Source organism: Dipodomys spectabilis, unplaced genomic scaffold, assembly GCF_019054845.1.
Source record: "Dipodomys spectabilis isolate Male_0828 unplaced genomic scaffold, ASM1905484v1 ptg000187l, whole genome shotgun sequence".
Classification (NCBI taxonomy): Eukaryota; Metazoa; Chordata; class Mammalia; order Rodentia; family Heteromyidae; genus Dipodomys; species Dipodomys spectabilis.
The window spans coordinates 5,700,424-5,720,896 of record NW_024870864.1 but is presented as its reverse complement, the minus strand read 5'-3'; the positions used below and the strand labels follow the sequence as shown (position 1 = coordinate 5,720,896).

The 20,473-nt window shown below is 43.3% G+C and overlaps 1 protein-coding gene and 1 pseudogene across 1 annotated transcript; one reads left to right on the top strand and one right to left on the bottom strand.

Annotated features, from left to right (window-relative positions):
• Window positions 1-1,680: 1,680 nt before the first annotated feature.
• Window positions 1,681-14,904, bottom strand: Pdcl3 (phosducin like 3). The gene is made up of 6 exons (XM_042695398.1): window positions 14,817-14,904; window positions 10,986-11,115; window positions 6,939-7,029; window positions 6,539-6,682; window positions 4,550-4,758; window positions 1,681-2,018 (listed from the first exon to the last, which is right to left on the bottom strand). Exons 1-6 carry the CDS (start codon window positions 14,820-14,822, stop codon window positions 1,876-1,878), a joined length of 723 nt encoding a protein of 240 aa, XP_042551332.1. The 5' UTR covers window positions 14,823-14,904; the 3' UTR covers window positions 1,681-1,875.
• A 1,604-nt stretch (window positions 14,905-16,508) lies between these two features.
• LOC122121355 lies at window positions 16,509-17,301 on the top strand (annotated as a pseudogene).
• The last annotated feature ends 3,172 nt before the right edge of the window (window positions 17,302-20,473 follow it).

Sequence of the window (20,473 nt, the reverse complement as noted above, 5' to 3'; positions counted from 1 at the left end):
AGCTCAAGCGGTAGAGCGTTCGCCTTGAGCTGAAGAGCTGAGGGATAGTGCCCAAGCCCAGAGTTCAAGCCCCACGACCGACAAAACAAAACAAAAAAGAATGAGTTGAGAGCCACTTATCCAAACATCTCATTTTGATGCAAAGGGCGAAATAACTTTTGTTGGGGCATGCTTCCAAAGTAAGCAGTGTAGGCACAGCACATTGGCCACACTTGATTAGTATGCTGACAAAAACTTGGGGGTCATTATAACAAAGCTAGATTTAAAGCTGGAAGAAATGAAAAAGAAGTTTGGCCTGGTTCAGAGGATACCTAACTGAAGAGCCTTTTCTTTTCTCTTGTTCTCAAGTACATCTTTGCTGACATCCCTGGGAGGTGGGCATGAGAATGTAGTGAGGCTGCAATGGGGTATGTGTGGGCAATCTAACATCTTTCCCCTCCACAAAGCAGGAGACAACAGACAGCATCAACAGTGTGAGACCACATAGTCTAAACCATGTCTTTTCTCCCATCTAGTATCCCAATTCTGGAACCATTTCTCACTCCCCCCCCCCCCCCTCCCTGTCTACCTGCTGTGGAGTTATGACCTCAGTGCTAAAGAACCAAGTTTCATGGCATGAGTCATCTTGCTGATGCTCTAAAGAAAACAGGAGGGAAATGGCAATACTACAGGGATGCCTCCTAGAAAATAGCTGAGGATGTTAGCAGCTCAGGTTCCAAATCACAAGTCCAGGTTTAGGATAAAGATGCTGCTCTCTTACTCTAAATCAAGTTCAGTCAGATAGCTGAACCTCTGCCTAAGTCCAGTGATGCAGACAGATAGGGCTCATAAGCCAATGCCCTAGGCATCTGAACTCTTCTTCCACACAGGCTTCCATAATCCACTGATAAGAGCTTTTCCTGGAATAGAGGCAAAATGATGGGGCAGTTCAAATCTAGATCAATGGGGCACAGTGAATTCTAGAATCAGATGCTGCTTGAGCTCCTGAATGAACCCAGCTTGAAGTTCTCCATCACTATGGAGACTGCCCATGTTCAAGCACACTTCTTTTGGTGAGTGAATTCCAGTTCTTGGGCAAATACCAAATCAAACCTCCCTCTTTGTCTTTTCTCCCCCTTGTACCACATACATGCATTGTAAGGTCAGCTACCAAGGAAACTCTAAGAAGGCAGTTCTCCTAAAACACACACAACCAGTTATGTGACACACACACAAGTCACCAAGCTGCTTCTACCTTGCAATTGAAGTTTCATGAACACCCTTCAAAGTAAACAGTTACAGAAAACATGTTTTCATCAGCAGCACTAGCTCAAACTTAAAAAAATAAGACACTTCTGACAGATGAATTAAAGCCAAAAATAAAGTCTATAATAAGGAAGTACTGTGCACTCTGATTTTTTTTTTTTGAGGGGGTGGGTCACAGGGCTTGAACTCTGGGCCTGGACACTGTCCCTGAGCTCTTCAACTCAAGGCTAGTGCTCTACCACTTGAACCACAGTGCCACTTCCGGTTTTCTGGTGATTAATTGGAGATAAGAGCCAGGGTTGGCTTTGCCCCATGATCCTCAGATCTCAGCCTCCTGAATCGCTAGGATTACAGGCATAAGCCTGTAACAGGAGGCAGTGTCCAGCCTCCTACGTATTTTTTTTATTTGAACAACTGGTTTAGCTTTTAATGTTATTAATTTAAAAGTTTCCAGAAATTTAATATAATTCCCAGCATTAATTTCTGAAATATATAACATTTAAAGTATAATTGTGAAAAGGCTAAAAAAAATAAAAAAAAGATGTGTTCTTGCTTTTTTCTTCTGAAGATACATCCAGATTATATGTCACATCAAAAAAGTTCAAAAGTTATGGCTGCTGAAGCTTTGGTTTAGTCACTGTCGGAGCTGCTGCCGCTCCTCATGGGGACAGAGCCCCGCACTAAGGATAGCAACTTGTCTTCAATGGGTTTCTTGGGGTTCTCCTCTAGGTCTGTCTTGACCGCTCCAGACTCAGATAGTTTCCACTCCAGCTCTGCATGATAAAAGACAGAGAAACCAATCACCAAAGATACCAAAGTCACCAAAGGCACTGCTTGGGGTCTCTCACCATTATGCCCATGACTGAGTCAGCTTTTTGTTCTGGGTACAAAACATAAGCTCCCAAATTTGGTGGCAATATTAGTGCTACAATTTTAAGGTGCCCAAAGAGATGGGGAAAAAATTTAGATATCTATGAAGGAAAATATCAGATACTTTTATCAAACACTTTTTTCAAATGATAAGATCAAAGGAGACACTACGTAGACTTGAACTTGTACAAAAAATTACAGTAAACACAAAAAATAAATCTGTCCTCTAGCTACTATCGTTTCTCAGCTTAGGTAATTTCCCAGTAAAGAAAGAGGCAGGTTTCTAGTTGGAGGGGGAAAAAAAATCTCCACAGATCTGCTGGCAATCTCATCATTAAATCCAATTTTAGTTAACAACAGGAAACTTTTCAGCTTCACGTCTAATAGCTCGCCTATTTGGTCAAGGAATATTTGTATGATGATACCCTAGAAATTATAAAAATAAAAGCATTAAAAAGTGACGAATCAGTAACCTCTTGTATTTCACTCTCTTTCAACCAGAGAAATTCCACACCAGTGTAATAAGACCTGGTGAAGTAAAACCAAGTGATGCAAATTTCATCAAAGAACCCAGGTAAAACCCAGGGCTACCTGAGACATTGAAGCCAATCAACAGCCTGCTTACAAGGCAGGCCAATGCAGGGATGATCTGCTTAGGACTTTCACTACATTCAGCAACCAATTGCACTGGAAGTCCTATTAAAGTACTCATGAATCTGAGAGTAAAACAGTGGTTACTGGTGTTCAGGGGTAAATGGGGATCGTGGTCCAATGGTACACACTTTTCAGATGTAAGACAAATAACCTCCCAAGTCCAATGTACACTATGGTGACCATTGTTAATAATAACACACCATAAACTTGAAATACACTTGCCTGTTGAGTAGATATTCAGTATTTTCACCATAATAAAAAAGAAAAGACAGGTAAGTGTAAGGCAATGGTGATTATTAATTAGCTTGATGTGGCAATCATTTTGCACTGCATTCCCTATCAAACAATCATGTTCTATACCTTCCACATAGGCATCTTTTGTTGTGGTCAATCATACCTCATTAGTTGGGTTATGGGATTCATGTAAATGATTTTCCACTCTAAGTACACATTTCTTTTAAAAATTTTTGATTTTAACTCAAGAATATATTTATGAATCGTCGCATGCACACCTATGGTATTAAGTATGTGACTGGTATTCATCTTTACAATGTGCACAATTACTGTGTATTAATGTTGTTATTCCTTGGTAATATCCGCAGGTCTTTTTCTCTAAGTAAAGTCTAGCTACAACAGCACACTGCTTTGGCTTACCTGTGCTTAGTCTATGACCAAACATACGAGTTTTGGTTTCCAATGCACCAGTGTTGGGAGTCAGGGCCTTTGAGAGGTGTTAGGCCTTTGACAGAGACTGGCGCCCTTCCTTCTCATCAGACTAGATGGCTTTGCAGGCAGCAGATTGTTAAGAGTAAGCCTGGCACCTCTCCCATGCCGCTCTTCTCCATCCACACACCTGATTCCCTTTCCACTTCCACTCCCACATACTCACACCGACGGGTTTAGTATGAAGCCCTCATAGCCCTATAGATACTAGTGCCATGTACCTAGACTCTCCAGCCTCCAGAATCATCAGCCAAAAGCAAATCACTTTTCCTTTTGTTACATCAACAGAAAATGGACTCTCTCTCTTCACAAAGGAGATCAAAATCAGATACTATTAATTTGTATGTCTTTGGACAAGGAAATAGTGTTTGTTTAACTGCCTGATGTATCTCCCATACATTGACTATTCCCAGGTGAGTAGCATAGTGGTAAAGTTATGTTTCAAGATATATATTTAAAGGCCAGTGGATATATTAGCTCAGTAAAGAGATAAACTTTCCTTGGCTGGGATGCCTCTGGCTTAGGTTCTTTTATATGTAGACATCTACATGTGTAATGGACAACACAGTCCTTTCAGAGTTAAAAGGCAGAATAAAGGGATGTGTAATTAGTAGAGGCTCAGTGCCAGTGGCTCACACCTATAATCTTAGCTATTTAGAAGCCTGAGATCTGGAGATTGTGGTTCAAAGACAGCCCCAAGCAGGAAAGTCTGTGAGACTCCTATTTCCAATTAACCGAAGTAGAGCTGTGGCTTAGTGGCAGAGTACAGTCTTGAGCAAAAATGCTAACAAAGAATGCCCAGGCTGAGTTCACACCTCAGGACCAGGACAGCTACTAGAAATTCAACTGAGAAAATACTAGAGAAAGAAAATATTAGAGAAATACAAACAATAGTAAATGTATGAATTAGATAAAAAAATTTAAGGATCTCATATTGAACTTCACCTTAAAACAGAGCATTCAACTGAAGAAACAAATTATATCTGGAGTTAATTGTGAGTGACTAAAAATACTCCCCACCGTCCACACATCCTCACTCACTGCAGAGTCTTCTTACCATCTCTTGTCAGATTCATTCCACCGAATACCAGGGGACCAATGAACTGTGCCTTGATATCACCTCCAAGGTATACAAATATAGTGGGCAAATTCCTGTCAGGGTAATTTGGTATGCAGGTTGTTGAAATGGCCTTGATAAACTTGACATCAGGGAACTTCCTGGCAAGCTCATTGAAGTGTTGATTTATAAGGGCACACAGGGGAATCCTAGAGCACAGAAATAGAAAACAGAAGCAACTATGATCAGTACATACCGAATAAAGCACAGTTCCCTCCCATCCAAACATGCCTCCAAGATAGCTTCACAATGGGTTTACTACTAGCAAGACAAATGTATACTGAACAAACAACTCTCAAAAAACAATTACATGTTCAACAAGAAATGTACTCACCAACTTACATATGTAACTGTAACCCCTCTATACATCACTTTAACAATAAAATTAAATTAAAAAAAAAAAAACAAAAACAGCAAGACAGGCTTATGCCTGTAATCCTAGCTGCTCTGTCTGGAAGCTAAGTTCAAGAGAATCACAGTTGGAGACAAGCCCCAAGGGGTAGGGAGTGGAGGCTCAAGAGATTCCATTTCAATAAATGTCTTGGTAGAGCATGCATGCCTCTCATCCAAGCAATGTAGGAGGCATAAATAGAAGGGCTGAGGTCCAGGCTAGTCCAGACACAAAGCAGAACTTATTCTGAAAAATTAAAAAAGAAAAAAGGACTGAGATGTGGCTCAAGAAGAAGAGCACAAGATTCTGAGTTCATACCCTAGTACTGTCCAAAAAAAAAAAAAAAGGAGCGAATCAAAATAATTAAAACCAGCATGAATTCTTAATGGCTTCAATATAAAAGATAATTGCTCTGTCCATTCAAGTCTCAATGTCACTAGGACAGGAAGCATTCATCCTTTAAAGAAACTCCTAGTCACACAGTGAACTCTAGAGCAAGATTAGGCAGAAGAAGACACTAGAACCCTGAAGGCCAGTAACTCCAGTCAGTCAGGGTCAAGGTCACCCCGGCCACCTACAAGAGTGACAGTGATACTCTTGAAAACCCTCTAGACAGTTAGGTAACTCAGGAATTCTCTCACAATAGAAGTGGTCATTTTATGCTTTAACAAGGGCACTTAAATTACCCAAAAATATTAACCTCAAAGTCTTAAAGTGAAAATTAGGAATTATGATCTGGAAAAATCAGCAATAAAGAACATTAGTTACAAATAACAAAAAAAAAAAAAAAAACAGTATGTGGACAGTAGACTTAAAATACACTGGGACATGGTAACCTACACAGAACTCCATGCATTCACACACAGTCAGACTAAAGGAGTCAACCCTTAGGGGAAGAACACAAAGACCCAATGCCTATGTGCCTCTGATCATATAAAATAATATAGGTAAAATAATATAGGCAAAAAAGCTGAGTGAGAGCATGAGGCCCTGAGTTTAAGAACATACTCACAAATCAAAACCCAAAGTCTGCCGGGCACCAGTGGCTCACACCTGTAATCCTAGCTACTCAGGAGGCTGAGATCTGAGGATTGTGGTTCAAAGCCAGTCCGGAGACTCTTCTCTCCAATTAACCACCAGAAAACCAGAAGTGGCGCTGTGGCTCAAGTGGTAGAGTATTTGCCTTGAGCTGAAGAACTTAGGGAAAGCACCCAGGCCCAGAGCTCAAGCTCCACAACCAACAAAAAAGAAAGAAAGAAAGAAAAGGGGGCTCAGTGGTAGAGTGCTTGCCTTGCATGCATGAGGTCCTGGGTTCGATTCCTCAGCACCATATAAACAGAAAAAGCCAGAAGTGGCACTACGGCTCAAGTGTGGTAAAGCGCTAGCCTTGGGCTGAAGAGCTGAGGGATGGTGCCCAGGCCCAAAGTTCAAGCCCCATGACTGACCAAAAAAAACAAAAAACAAACCTTTCTATGCCTAATGCAGGTTCAGACAAATGCTGATCAACATCTTATAGACAACATGGAAGATCAGCTCACCCTTGTTTGTAAAGGTGCAATATTACCCACAAGCCTTCACCAGCTTTGGTAACTTCTTGAACATAATCCTTTCCTGAAATCTCCAAAACTTCTCCAAACTTATTCTTCAGTTGAGTTGCTTTCCACTCAGCCAGTCTTCGCTGCCTGCACCAACAGGAGGAAAGAAACGTGTTAACACACATGCAGCATGCACACACATGTATGTGCATCCACATCTGTCAGAAGGCAATCCTTGCAATAATTCAGGCTAATCTACTTACTATAGGGCAGTTCACTGAAATATACAATATTATTGTTGAATGGGAATCCTTTCCAAATTATATCTCAAATTAACTTTCTCAAAGGACACACAATTTATCACCATCCAGAATAGCAATCATTGCTTCTTTGTGGGACTCACTTGTACAGCTCAATAGCCCGTTCATCCTCCTCATTAAATTCATCTTCATTCTCTTCCAACTCCTCCAAAGTCATATCTTCATACGTTTTCACTGCATTGTGTGATGTTGGCAAAGGTAAAACATCAAAAAGAGGAACAAATAAGCATTTGGGGGTTTTCACTTTTCTGCTAAAGATGTATGTGCACACATCATAAGACCAGCATCCCACCAAGACAAAACTTGTTTAAGATATTTCACTAGTATATAAGAAGTTGGGCCAGTACTACTGGCTCATGCCTATAATCCTAGCTAATCAGGAAGCAGAGATCTTGGGATGATGGTTCAAAGCCAGCTCAGGCAGAAAAGTCTGAGAGACTCTTCTATTTCCAATTAACCAGCAGAAAGCTGGAACTGGAGCCATGGTTGAGGATTAGCAAAAAGTAGAAAAAGCTGCGCAAAAGCTCAAGGCTCCAAAGTCAAGTCCCACTTGTAATACACACAAAAAGTTGGAAGTATTTTTAAAAAGACCTACATTAAGATGGTTTTACCATGTGACACATCTGATCTCCATACAATAATGAGTATAAATGATAAGTTTTTCACATGTCATTACCTTGCTCATGTAACTGTAACCCCTCTGTACACTATTTTTACAATAAAAAATTAAAAAAAAAAAAGACTTGGATCTAGTCTTGGCTGGGCGTACCAGTAGTTCTCATATGATCCAAGGAACAGAGGAGAATACTAGGGTCTTCCCAAAGCACACCTTTCCTAGTGTTAAAGGTATACTTAGTTTTTTCTTATGAACGGCAGGCAGCTCTAGCTTTTCTTCTACCCAATTGCTATGAAATGTTATCTCATTTTATTGCCATAAATACCCTTTCTTATTTATGGACATTTTAGGCTATACTCTGTCTCCTCTAAGCAAGTTCACCAAACTCAAGGGACCTACATTGTATGTCTTTGTGTATGTGAGTTCATGCTTGTATTAGGGTGGTGGGGCTTGAACTCAGGGCTTCATATTATCACTTGACTTCTTCACTCAAGGCTAGTGCTCTACCACCTGACCCATAGCTCCATTTCTAGCTTTTTGCTGGTTAGTTGGAGATAAGGGTCTCATGTGCTCTATCACCTGAACCAAGAGTCTCATGAACTTTTCTGCCTGAGTTACAGCCTCCTGAATAGCTAGGATTACAGGCAAGAGCCACCAGCATCTTGGCAAGTGACCAACGTTTCTTTTTTTTGTTTGTTTGTTTTTTTTTTTAATTTAATTTTATTTTATTTGAGAACATATTGTACAGAGGGGTTACAATTACATGGGCAGGATAATGCGTACATTTCTTACCAAGCATTGCAGCCTCCTCCTTTGTTTACCCTTCACCTCCCTTCCCAGCCTCCCCCCTCCCCCCCACCCAATCATACCCCCCTCCCCCCCCCACCGACATTGTAAAGCTGGTTTTGACATGACATTTTGTACTTCTCATTGTTGCAACAGGTCCACCTGAATCCTTAATGACCAACGTTTCTTGATAATGAGCAGCATCTGATCCTAGGCCATTCCTGTCAGTGGCTTAAATCAGTTGAATCTTTTATGGATTAAAATTCCCCAGGGCACAGTTGACTTCTTTTCTTCTTTATCTATACTTACTCTCTTGGTGTTGCACCAATGAGCTAACTTTAAATACTATGGACACGCTGACAATGTCCTAAGCTTTGCCTTCAGCTCAGACTTCTCTAACTGGAGAAAAACAAACCCAACTTCCTACTTACTATCTCTATTTGTCTAACAAGACCACAGTTAACATGGCCCACAACATTTGGTGACAGCTCCATCCTCAGGCTGCCCAAGCCCAGCAGGAATCATCTTTATCCTACAGCATTACAGGGAGGTCCATCAACAAACCCTGTTGTCCCTAATGTCAAAATACATCTAGCTCTGATCAGTTCTCACTTCCATCACCACCTCCCCAGCTGAAGACAACGGTATCTCTCAGTCTGGCCTGAGTTTTCAGACAGGTCTCCTTGCTTTCTGTCTTGCCCGTCTCATAAAATTCTAGCTCAGTAAGGCAGCAGTAGGATAGTGGTATCAAAATGAGGACAAGCCAGACATAGATAGCTCACACCTGTAATTCTAGCTACTCAAGAGACTATAATCTGAAGATGGAGGTTCAGAGGCAACCCAAGCAGACAAATCTGAGAGACTCTAGGTGCTCTGGGGGGCTGGTGGCTCACATTTGTAATCCTAGCTACTCAGAAGGCTGAGATCTGAAGACGGCGGTTCAAAGCAACCTGGGTGGGAAAGTCTGAGACTCTTATGTCCAATTAATCACCAGAAAACCAGAAGTGGCACTGTGGCTCAAAGTGGTAGAATGCAAGCCTTGAGCAAAAGAGCTTGCTCAAGGGATAGCTCCCAGGCCCCGAGTTAAGAGCTCTACAAACAACCAACAAAAGTAAGGGGGAGGAGGGGGAAAAGCTGGAACTGAAGGCATGACTCAAGCAGAAAAACACCAGTTGCATGCAAAAAAGTCAAATGAGAATGTGATGTCCTGAATGGAGGCCCCAAAACTTGAGTGACTTCCTGAAAGCCATAGCCCTTACTAAGACATGCAGGTTGGGCCCTTTGCAGCCTTTGTTAATTGTTTCTCCCAGTCTCCCCAGCACTACTGGCCTCCTCAGATCCTCTTAACATCTCAGGCCATCTTCTCCCTTGCTGAAGTACCTCACCACACCTCCTCTCATCCACCAAGTGTCATCTGGTGAGGCCCTCTCTATTATTATAGCTACCCCCTTCCAACCTTTCTCGCCCCTTTCCCATTCTTATTTCCCTTACTGTTAACTGTCAGCTTCCACTACAGGAACTGAAGTTCCAGGAAGGCTGAGAATTTTGTCTAGTCAGTACATCACTAAATCTTCATTGCAACCGACACACAGTCATCATTCAATAACACTTCTCTGGTTAAATATTACCTAATAATTCTCTAAATCAGCTCCCACATGTAAAAGTAGAAAACAAGAGTTCAAATTCCTGTGACCAATAGTTCTCAAATGGTGGCATATACTTGAAACCCTTTAAAGCTCTTATTTAAAATGTAGATTCAGAACTAGGCACTGGTGGCTCAAGTCTGTAATCTTAGCTGACATCTGAGTATCACAGTTCAAAAACCAGCATGGGCAGGAAAGTCCTTGGAATGTTACCCCCAATTAACCACCAGAAAACTGTAAGTGGAGATATGGCTCAAAGTGGTAGAGCACTAGCCTCGAGCAAAAAAGCTCAGGGACAGTACCTCGTTCAAACTCCATGACTGACAAAAAAAAAAATAAATAAATTGTAGATTCAGAGCTGAGTATATGTACCAGTGGTAGAAAATATGCCTAGCTAGCGTATGCAAAGCTCTGGATTCCATCTCCACCACTGCAAAAGTAAATAAAGACTGTGTAGATTCTTGCCTCAGAGATTTGGACTCTGGAGCAACTGGGAATATCTGAACATACATTCTAAGTGAAGCAGTGAGGCCATCTTTGAGAAAAGTACTATGTGTTAGTAACGGACGCTTTCACACATTAGCCAAACCACAACGATTAATTACAACCATGGGAAAATATGAACAGTAAAAACTGAAAAAGTTTCCATGGCATTATCAAAAGTGAGGTTATATACTCACAAGAATACCACTTGTGCTGGGTACCAGGGGCTCACACCTGTAATCCTAGCTACTCAGGAGGCTGAGATCTGAGGATCATGGTTCAAAGCCAGATCGGGCAGGAAAGTCCATGAGACAGATTCTTATCTCTAATTAGCCACCAGAAAACCAGAAGTGGCACTGTGACTCAAGTGGTAGAGAGCTATCCTTGAGCTGAAGAGCTCAGGAACAGTGCTCAGGCACAGAGTTCAAGCCCCATGACCGACCAAAAAAAAAAGTATCACTTGTGATCAACATAAGGATTGATGGACATCTGTGATGTTCCCCTAATGGTGATGTTTTTAAGAGATGCTGTGATTGGCCTAAAGTCCCACAGTGACAATGTCAGAAGATCCTCTTATTACAGCAGTAGGAGGGAACACTCACCTACTGACTGCTGGAGGATTCGCTGTTCCTCCTCTTCTGCCTCCTTTTCCAACTCTTTCAGACTTTCCTTCGCAGGCAGGATGCCCTTTTTGCGTAAGATGTCATTCCACTCAGTGTCTGCATTGGGGTCCTAGAACAGGGCCAAGAATACCATGAGTGCCAAGCCTAGTATGAATGGTACCATTTGTAACAAGGGACCAAGTGGGTAAAGCAATGGGAAAGGAGGAATTTAAGCCAAAATCTTCTAAGAATTATTTCTGAGAAAGTGTCAAAAAGAACCGCAATTCCTGTTCTGCTCTTCCCTCATGGAAGAGCTGGTTTTAGGGTAAAAAAAATTAGGATATAGCCAGGCATCAGCCTGGGCAGAAAAGTCCTCTGAAACTCTAATCTCCAATTAACTACTCAAACTTTGAGCTGTGGTTCAAAGTAGTTGAGCACTAGCCATAAGCAAAAGAGCTCATGGACAGCACCCATACCCTGAATGCAAGACCCAAACTGACAAAAAAGAAAAAAACTATTAGGATATAGCTGAGAGCCACTGGCTCACACTTATAATCCTAGCTACTCAGGAAGCTGAGATCTAAGGACTAAGGTCTGCAGTCAGCCTGGACAGGAAAGTCTGGGACTCTTATATTCAATTAACCACCAAAAAGCCAGAACTGGAGCTGTGGCTCAAGTGGTTGAGTGTTACCCTTGACCACAAAAGGTCAGGGATAGCAACCAAGTCCTGAGTTCAAGCCCAGGACTGGCGCAAGCGTGCATGCAAGAGTGCATGCATGTGTGCGTGCACACACACACACACACACACACATACACTAGCATAATATGTAAATCAGAATCAACATTGAAATCAAGTCTCTGACATGTTTTCATTCAGTATTTTTATTAATGACTTGTAGTGATTCATGTAACAGATACTATACAGAAAGCCATAGTAAAGTGTGGCAACCCAAGAGTCACCTACATTACTACAAAGGAAGAGACAAGCAGTGAACAAGCACATCAAACTACAGCAAAACAGGTCGTGACAAACATGATGTCAAATAGGCTATTGGTTTTGTAGTTACAAAGCACCTTTAAAAGAAGATGACATTCTGAGCATCTCAAAGGTATAATGTAGTAGACTTGGAGAAAGACAAATTAGCCTGACAGCATTCTCTAAAGGCCAGAGTTAGTAGAGCTGATGCCCTTGGAGTCTCTCCTAACAGCCCACGTTTATTAAGCACTAATAACATTAACAGAACACTATGCAATAAGTAGTCTTTAAAGCCCTTGACTTAGGTCTATTCAACCCTCCCAAGCATATGTGAAGCACTGTGGTCATAAAGTTACTGTCATGCGGGCTGGGAAGGTGGCTCAGTGGTAGAGCACTTGCCTTGCATGCTCAAGGCCCTGGGTTCGATTCCTCAGCACCACATAAGCAAAAAGGAAAAAGCCGGAAGTGGCGCTGTGGCTCAAGTGGTAGAGCACTAGCCTTGAGCTGAAGAGCTGAGGGACAGCACCCAGGCCCAGAGTTCAGGCCCCACGACCGGACCCAAAAAAAAAAGTTACTGCCATGCTCTCAGGCACTGGTGGCTCACACCTATAATCCTGGGTAATTAGAAGGCTGAGATCTGAGGATCACCATTCAAACCCAGCCCAGCAAGAAAAGTTCTTGGACTCTCCTCTTTGTTGGGAAAATGGAGAACAGAATAGGAATAGGCCTGACTCGATCATCAACAGGTAAGGACTGTTTCTTGAGGAACAAGAAGGGGCACATATGTTCCTGAGGGTTTAGAGGGACTGGATTTTGGGGTAGGCTTAGATAGGGCTTAAGAAGGAAGTGGAAAATAAAAAATATGATATGGTCTCCTTGGGATCAAGGGCAATGTCCTGGCCAAGCTCACAGTGGAATGCTGGGTGTTGGGGGTTACTGTCTCCTGGAGGCCAGGGTGGAAATGATCTGCCTGCTGAGCATGTGAGTACACACCTGGTGCTTTGTTTGACCCTGGGTAATAAGGCAGGACTCAATCCTTCATATGCCATCTTTAGGTACATAAAAAGATTGGGCCTAGAGGGGAGAGGCAGATCCTTCACTCTTCAATTAATCACCAAAAAAAATGCGGAAGTGGAGCAGGGTGGCTCAAATGGTACAGCACTAGCCTTGAGCAAAAAATTTCAGGGCCCAGCACCTAGGCCCTGAGTTCAAGTCTCAGGACTGGTACCTAAGTGTGCGCACGCATGCACACACGCACACACAGATACTGCCATGCTTAACAGTCAAACTGTTAACACCAGAATGACATATGTCAAAGTGGGCCCTTGGCTATGAACTCAGTGGCCCAAGTTGAGCTTGTGTGGTTTGATAGGAACACTGCTAACAGAGCTCAAACTTGGTTTGGAATATGGAGCACTGGGGTTAAGAGCAGTTGGATAACCAAGCCTCAGCCTCCATCTTGTGTGCCTCCATCTTGCTGAGATTTATTTATCAGGAAAAAAAAAAACAATCAACAGGTCAGAGACCTCTGAAGAAGTTGCATGTGTGTGTATTTCCTGGGTCTTGAACTGAGAACCTGGGCACCATCTTTTGAGTTTTTTTTGCTCAAGGCCAGCCCTCTACCATTTGAGCTACAGCCCCACGTCTGGCTTTTTGGCCATTATTTGGTGTTAGGAGTCACACAGACTTTGCTTCTTGGGCTGACTTCAAACCACAGTCCTCAGATCTCAGGCTTCTGAGGAACTGGGATTACAGGCCTGTTCCACCATACTACCCAAAGTCAGGAACTGGAAGAATAAACAAGGAGACGCAGGCTGTCCTGAAGCTTCTTGTCATGTTCTTTTAAAGACAAACTTACTGTATTTGTAGTGTCCTTCCTCAAACCCCCAGTGCTCCTCTCCACCACCAAGGAGATGCCATCTACATTTCCCAAAAAAGGGTGAACAAAGGAGGAGGCTACAATCCTTGATAAGAAATGTACTCATTATCTTGCCCATGTAATTGTAACCCCTCTGTACAATGTTTTCACAATAAAAAAAAAAAAAAACCATTCCTAGTATCAGGCCACAGTGAAGTCTGGGAGGATGTGACTGGTCTTGGGCAGGAGGTAGGGTGAGGGGGTAGAGAAAAAATAAACTAAAGGATACTAGCCAGGCGCCGGTGGCTCACGCCTGTCATCCTAGCTACTCAGGAGGCTGAGATCTGAGGATCAGGGTTCAAAGCCAGCCCAGGCAGTAAAGTCCATGAAACTCTAATCTCCAATAAACCACTAGAAAACCGGAAGTGGTGCTTGGCTCAAGCGGTAGAGTGCTAGCCTTGAGTTGAAGAGCTGAGGGACAGCGCCCAGGCCCAGAGTTCAGGCCCCATGACCCCTGGAGTCCAGTTCTGGATGTGAGGGGAGCAGCTAAAGAGGCACCCCCATCTCAGCTCCAGTGTTGGGGTGAAGAGCGTTAACCAAGCCCTAACACAGCGAGAGCAGCGCCACGTCCACGGCGCTTCCACCCGGCTCGCGGGGTGAAAAGCCCCGGGCGGGCGCCTCACCGCTCCCAGCCCCGCTTCCGCCTAGGTCTGGGTCCACACACACAGGAAGTCAGTGGTGCCAACTGCGCGGGCCACTCCTTCGCAGGTCCCGAGGAGACCGACCTCAACGCGGGGCAGCTCGCTCCTCCGCACTGCGCCTGCGCGGGGGCCCGGACGCGCGCGGGGGCCCGGACGCACGCGGCCTCCCGGGTCTAGCAGCGCCGCTCCGCTCGCTTCCCATCGGCCTTAGTGCCCGCCACGGGCGCGATCCCTCCGAGACAGACCCCCCCTCGGCCCCCCAGCTCCCAGGCTCACCCCGTCCCGGCCGTACTCACCTGCATCTTGCCTCCAGCCGCTCAGGTCGGCAGCCCCTTCCCTCACCCGGGCCTCCGCCCCGCCCCTTCCCTCAGCCCGGCCTTTGCCACGCCCCCATCAGCGAGCTGGGCGGAGCCGTCGCTGGCTCTCAAGAGATGCGCATGCGCACGAGCATCCGCTGAGCCTGACCTTATTAGGGCTGGTCTTCGGGAGGAATTGTGGGTGGAGCTTGCCCGGGCTGTTTCCCAGCACAGACCCAAACCCAGGGAGGCCACGCCCTCCAGGCAATTCCAATGAAAGTGGATTTCAGTAATCCGCTGCGCTGTTGCAAACCCAAGTAGGAGCTCCTGGAGCTCCTGACGGGGCAACTTATTTGTAAAGCATTCACTAAGAACCTACTGTGTGTCAGGCAGTATCAGAGCCTCTGAGGATGCATCAGTGATCAAACTAGATAAGGGCTTTGGGGCATAGTTCCATGGTAGCTTAGCTAGCATGCGGAAATCCATGGGTTCCATACTATCACCAAAAGCAAAAAAAAAAAGACAAAAAAAACATTGGAAGTCAATTACTTCCACGACTGATTGGTGTTTGCTAATTGCCTAGTTTTATAGGTCATTGAAAAATCAGCACATTCAGTACATGTACACTATAGATAGGCTCCAGGTGTGCTGCTCGATCACGAATTTGAATTGAGAGCTGTTTTCCCCCTCGGTATTCAAGGAAGCATAGTTATAAATACAATCTCCAAGAACCACTGGAGTCACAATAGTAGACACGAGAATAAAGCATCATCTCAGCAAGGCCAATTTTACTTCTGCAAAAGGGTACACCATCAGCCAAAAACGTGGCAAGCTCGTAGACAGAGCAGGCAGCTTCTTATTTATCATTAATGCACTTCTGCTCTGACTGCTTGAGCTCAGGTTCCCTGTCCAAGATTGGCTAGTTTGAATCGGGTAAAATCTATTTATATAAGATGACGGTGAAAAGACTTTGGAATAAGATTAGCAGTACACAAGTCATCTCAAAACATAACCACACACCCAGCTATTTAGAGAACAATCTGAGATGTGTCTTCTGAGGTGTATCTTAATTCCATCTTGGAAAAAAAAAAAACAGTTAAGACAAAACTCCTTCCTTATCTCAAAGGAGTTCCTCTTTCACTTTCTGGCCAAAGCAAGAACTTTGAAGCAACAGTTTTTCTCACAGCAACCTATACACCTGGGCTAACTTACTACCTCCTAGCAACACAACAACACTAACAATTGTCCTGTGCCAAATTTCATTACACATTGGAATCACCTAAAAGTCTTCAAAAATTGCACAATCAGCTGGGCACTGGGAGCTCAAGCAGGTAATCCCTAGCTACTCAGGAGGTTGAGCTCTAAGGATCTCTGTTCACAGCCAGGCCATGGAGAAAAGTCTTTCAACCTCCAATTAACCACTAAAAAGCCAGAAGTAGAACTATGGGTTAAGGTCTGGCAGCAAAGTGGTTGTAGCTCAGAGGTAGAGTGCTTGCCTAGCATTCATGAAGCCCTAGGTTTGATTCCTCAGTACTACATAACCAGAAAAAGCCAGAAGTAATGCTGAGCCTCAAATGGTAGAGTGCTAGCTTTGAGCAAAAAGAAGCTCAGGATTGCAGTTCAAAGCCAGCCCTGGGCACACCTGGAAGCATCCGCAGCAATTTGTGGGGGAGCTGGCCCAGGGCTTGGGCGGACTCAGCCAGGGCTCCCTGAGCTAATTTCTCCATGAATAACTTAAATGATCCCCCAAATTGGAACTTCCTGCCTAATTCCAGAGTTGACAGAGGTGATGGGAGCAGGTGGAATTATGCTAATTGGTACCAGTGCTGGAATTAGCATTTCAGAGTTCCAGAAAGAAATAACAAAAGAGAACATCAGAGAACAGCTGCTTTCCAACAGGACCTTGAAGCCAAGTACCATGCTGTCATCTCAAAACACTGAAGAGTTGTTCTCAGCTGTCTTTGGAATCTATCTCTCAGGGCACAAGTTGGTGGAAGGAAGGAAGCTTCTAGAACAGGACCAGGCTCAAGTAATGCAAGAAAAAAGTCAGTTGCAGCCTCCAAGGAGTGTGTATCTGAGCTGTCTGGAAGAGAGGCAGGACTGGCAAAGGAAAGCCGAGCTCATGCTGAAGGAGATAGGAGAGGCTCTTGTGGAAAGACAGAACATCTACTGCAGTCCAATTTGCCCCTGTAGTGTACAGCTGCAACTAGAAAAGAACTTATTGGTGCATGCTTCCATGGACCACTGACCTGGAGATGGAAGCTGGCTTAACTGACATATTTAAGCGTGATAAGCATTGTGGAGATGTCTGGGACACCAACAAATGCCCAAATGGGAGGCTCATGTGGTTGTATCTCAAGTACTGGGAACTGGTTGTGGAGCTGAAAGAATTTAAGCAGGTGGAGCAGGTCATACTAGAAAAGTAAGAAGAACAGACAGCCATTTGTCATGGCTTTGTGCATTCTTGGACCTCAGATGTCTTTCCCTGTCACCACTATGTGACCACACATAGCCCTCTCCAGAGAATCTACTCCTGTTTCTGAACAGTGCAGCGAGGCCTTGGCAGGCAGGGGTTCCTCTGGTGCTCCACAGCAGTGAAGGATTCAGTTGCTTTGAAACGAGCTGCTAATATTTATTAGAACAATGTTGTCTCATATTTTAGCTCTTGGGTAAAAATCTTTTTTCAAAGATGAAATACAATATTGATCCTCACCATAAGTGATTTCTTTGTTGTTTTTTCTTTCTCCCTAAATCAATTCTGCCCGAGTACTTTACTCCTTCCCCAGAATCCATTCAGAAGAGATGCCTTGCACTGACTAATTGTAATAGATTCCTTGCACAATGCTAATAGCAATCTCACCACGATCTTATTAGCAATCCACCACGATCTTATCTTGTGTGGAACAGCTCTCACCCACAGAAGAAAAAAAGAAGCACCAAATGTTCCTTGTGTCAAGTTGTTACTCTAGGTGTGTTTGGACTTTCATCTTGTATATGTATTCTGTATGTGTATGTATTATTTATAAACAATGACATTCAATCAAAAATACTTGCCACTTAAAAAAAAGCCACCTCTGTCAGAAAAGTCCTTGAGATGCCATCTCCAAGATAACCAGAAAAAAAAGTGGACTAGAAATATGTGTCAAGTGGTCAAGCTGGAGATCACCCCTGGGCTACATAATAAAACCTAATCTCAAAAACCTGAAGAGAAATGAAACAAAAACCTCACTAATGTTAAGAGAAAAGCAGAATTGGAAATGTACTCAGGACTTTGTGCTCTACCACTTGTGTCATACTTCTTGTCCTTTTTGCTTTTAGATAAGGTCTCACATATTTTCCCCAGGTCAGTTTGGGATGATGATGCACCTACCTATATCTCCTGCATCACTGGGAAGACAGACATGGGCCACCACTCTTGGCCTATTGCTACACATTTTATCTGGTGATTTCTCATTCATTATCACTGATGACCAACCTCTGGCAGAAATGTCTTGGATAATGATGGCCATCAAACCCCTGACCCAGGAATGTGACACAAAGATACAGGGTAAGAAGAAAAAAATGCAATTAAAATGTAATTTGGGGGCTTTGCCCATAGAAAGGGGTATTTAGGTAATTTTAGAAGAAATAAGATTTGACTTGTGATGTCCTGAAGTTAGTTGATGGGATCATATAAACATTTCATACAATTAGTAAAATATGATATTTTCCTGGGTTTTGTGATTTTTTTTAGTAATTTACCAACTCTTACAAATGGATAACTTGTACTTGTTCCTTGTTTTAATTAAGATGACTCTGTTTATATTGATAATTTTGTTTTCTTAGAGAGGAGTGTACATCAGTCTCCATAAGATTGCACTCAAGTAAGGATATTGGCTCAATATTTGCCCTAGATAATTGGCCCCTGATCTCCCAGATTGTTTCCCTAGATGATTTACTTTTCTATTAGGTTTAAGTGTCCTCATCTGGTTTGCTTTGGTTATGTATAACACTTTTGTTGGGTTTGATTCCACACACCTTGTGTGGTTTTGACCTATATAAGCTTTGTGCTAAGCTGCATTTGGGGCTGCTGGTCTTTGAGATATGAGTCTACCAGCAGTCCTCCAGCTCTCCAGGAATAAAGAGGAAGGACTAGAAGGGCACTTATGATGACTGGAGTATGCAAACACCCACCAATATCCTTCCTGCAGATGTGAAGTTCCCCAGCAGGATAACAATGAGCCATTCATAAAGTCACATGCAAGACTTAATTATAAAAAGGATCAAAAAGCTGGTTCCCTGGTCCTCAAACAAGGTAAAGCGAAGGTTCTGCTGAATTTTTTAGTAAACTAAAGGAGCAAGTGAGAAAATACTCAGGATTGAATGTGGAGGATCCCCTGCGTTAGGAAACTGAGTCATGAGGGTATTAGAATAAAGAAAAAGCTGAAAATGACCTCAACAGACCAGATCAATCTCAATGGAATGTTGAAGAGAGACACCACCATGATCTGAGGAGAGTCAGGAACCATGAGGCATCATGGGGGACAGGAGTGGAAGGACTTAAGGTCATGGGTAAGGCAGGGTCCCAGGTAGCTGGAGGGCTCAAAGAGTTTTACAAGTTTATGGTGCAGCTCTGTCTCCAGGAAACTATTGTTTGAGCAAGTCTCTCAGGTGCCCATCATCTGACAGTGTGGAGGAGTGGACTTTCATATTTACATTAAGATTCTGGGCTGGAGGGTAGTCAGTGGGCCAAGTCATGGGAGCAATATTGTTATGAAAACAAAGCAGGGTATGTTGAAACTCCATTTTGTAACCAACAGCTGGCCTGATACAGCAAGGAAATTAGAAAGACTAGAAAATTGGAAAGACAGAAGTTTAGAGGATTATTAAGAGAAGCCCAAAAGGTCTATGTAAAAAGGGATGTAGAGTCAGGTGCTTCTGGCTCAGGCCTGTAATCCTAGCTACTGATGAGGCTGAGATCCAATGATCATGATTCGAAGCCAGCTAGGGCAGGAAAGTCTGTGAGATTCTTATCTTCAATTAATCACAGAAAAAGTTAATCAAGTAATCATTAAAAAATTAATGGTATTGCCGGGCGCTGGTGGCTCACACCTGTAATCCTAGCTACTCAGGAGGCTGAGATTCTGAGGATCAAGGTTCAAAGCCAGCCCAAGCAGGAAAGTCCATGAAACTCTTGTCTCCAATAAAAACCACCAGAAAACCAGAAGTGGCACTATAGCTCAAGTGGTAGGGCACTAGCCTTTAGCTGAAGAGCTGAGGGACAGTGCTCAGGCCCAGAGTTCAAGCCCCACAACTGACAAAAGAAAAAAAAAGAATTAAAAAAAATTAATGGTGTTGTAGCTCAAGTGGTACAACATTTGCTTGAGTAAAAAGGAGCTCAGGAACAGAGCCCAAGCCCAGAATTTGAGTCCCAAGACTGGCAAAAAATAAATATAAAAAAAGGATAAAGAGAAACAAAAGTAGGAAGATGGTTAACAGACTCAATATAGATTCTAAGCTATTCTTTTGCCAAAGGATGATCTGATATTTACCTTAGATAATATCTTAAACCCAGACAAATTCCTAGTGGAAGGACAATCATCCAATCACATTGAACATGACTGTCTTAGCCTAATAGTATACTCGACAAAAGTCAGACTGGACCTACAAGAAGCTCC

Bases quoted from the DNA above. Each gene is read 5' to 3' on its own strand.
- Pdcl3 (XM_042695398.1), bottom strand. The intron at 7,030-10,985 runs GTGAGTGTTCCC...CACACAATGCAG, and splicing joins AATCCTCCAGCAGTCAGTAG to TGAAAACGTATGAAGATATG. The intron at 6,683-6,938 runs GTGAGTCCCACA...CTGTTGGTGCAG, and splicing joins CGGGCTATTGAGCTGTACAA to GCAGCGAAGACTGGCTGAGT.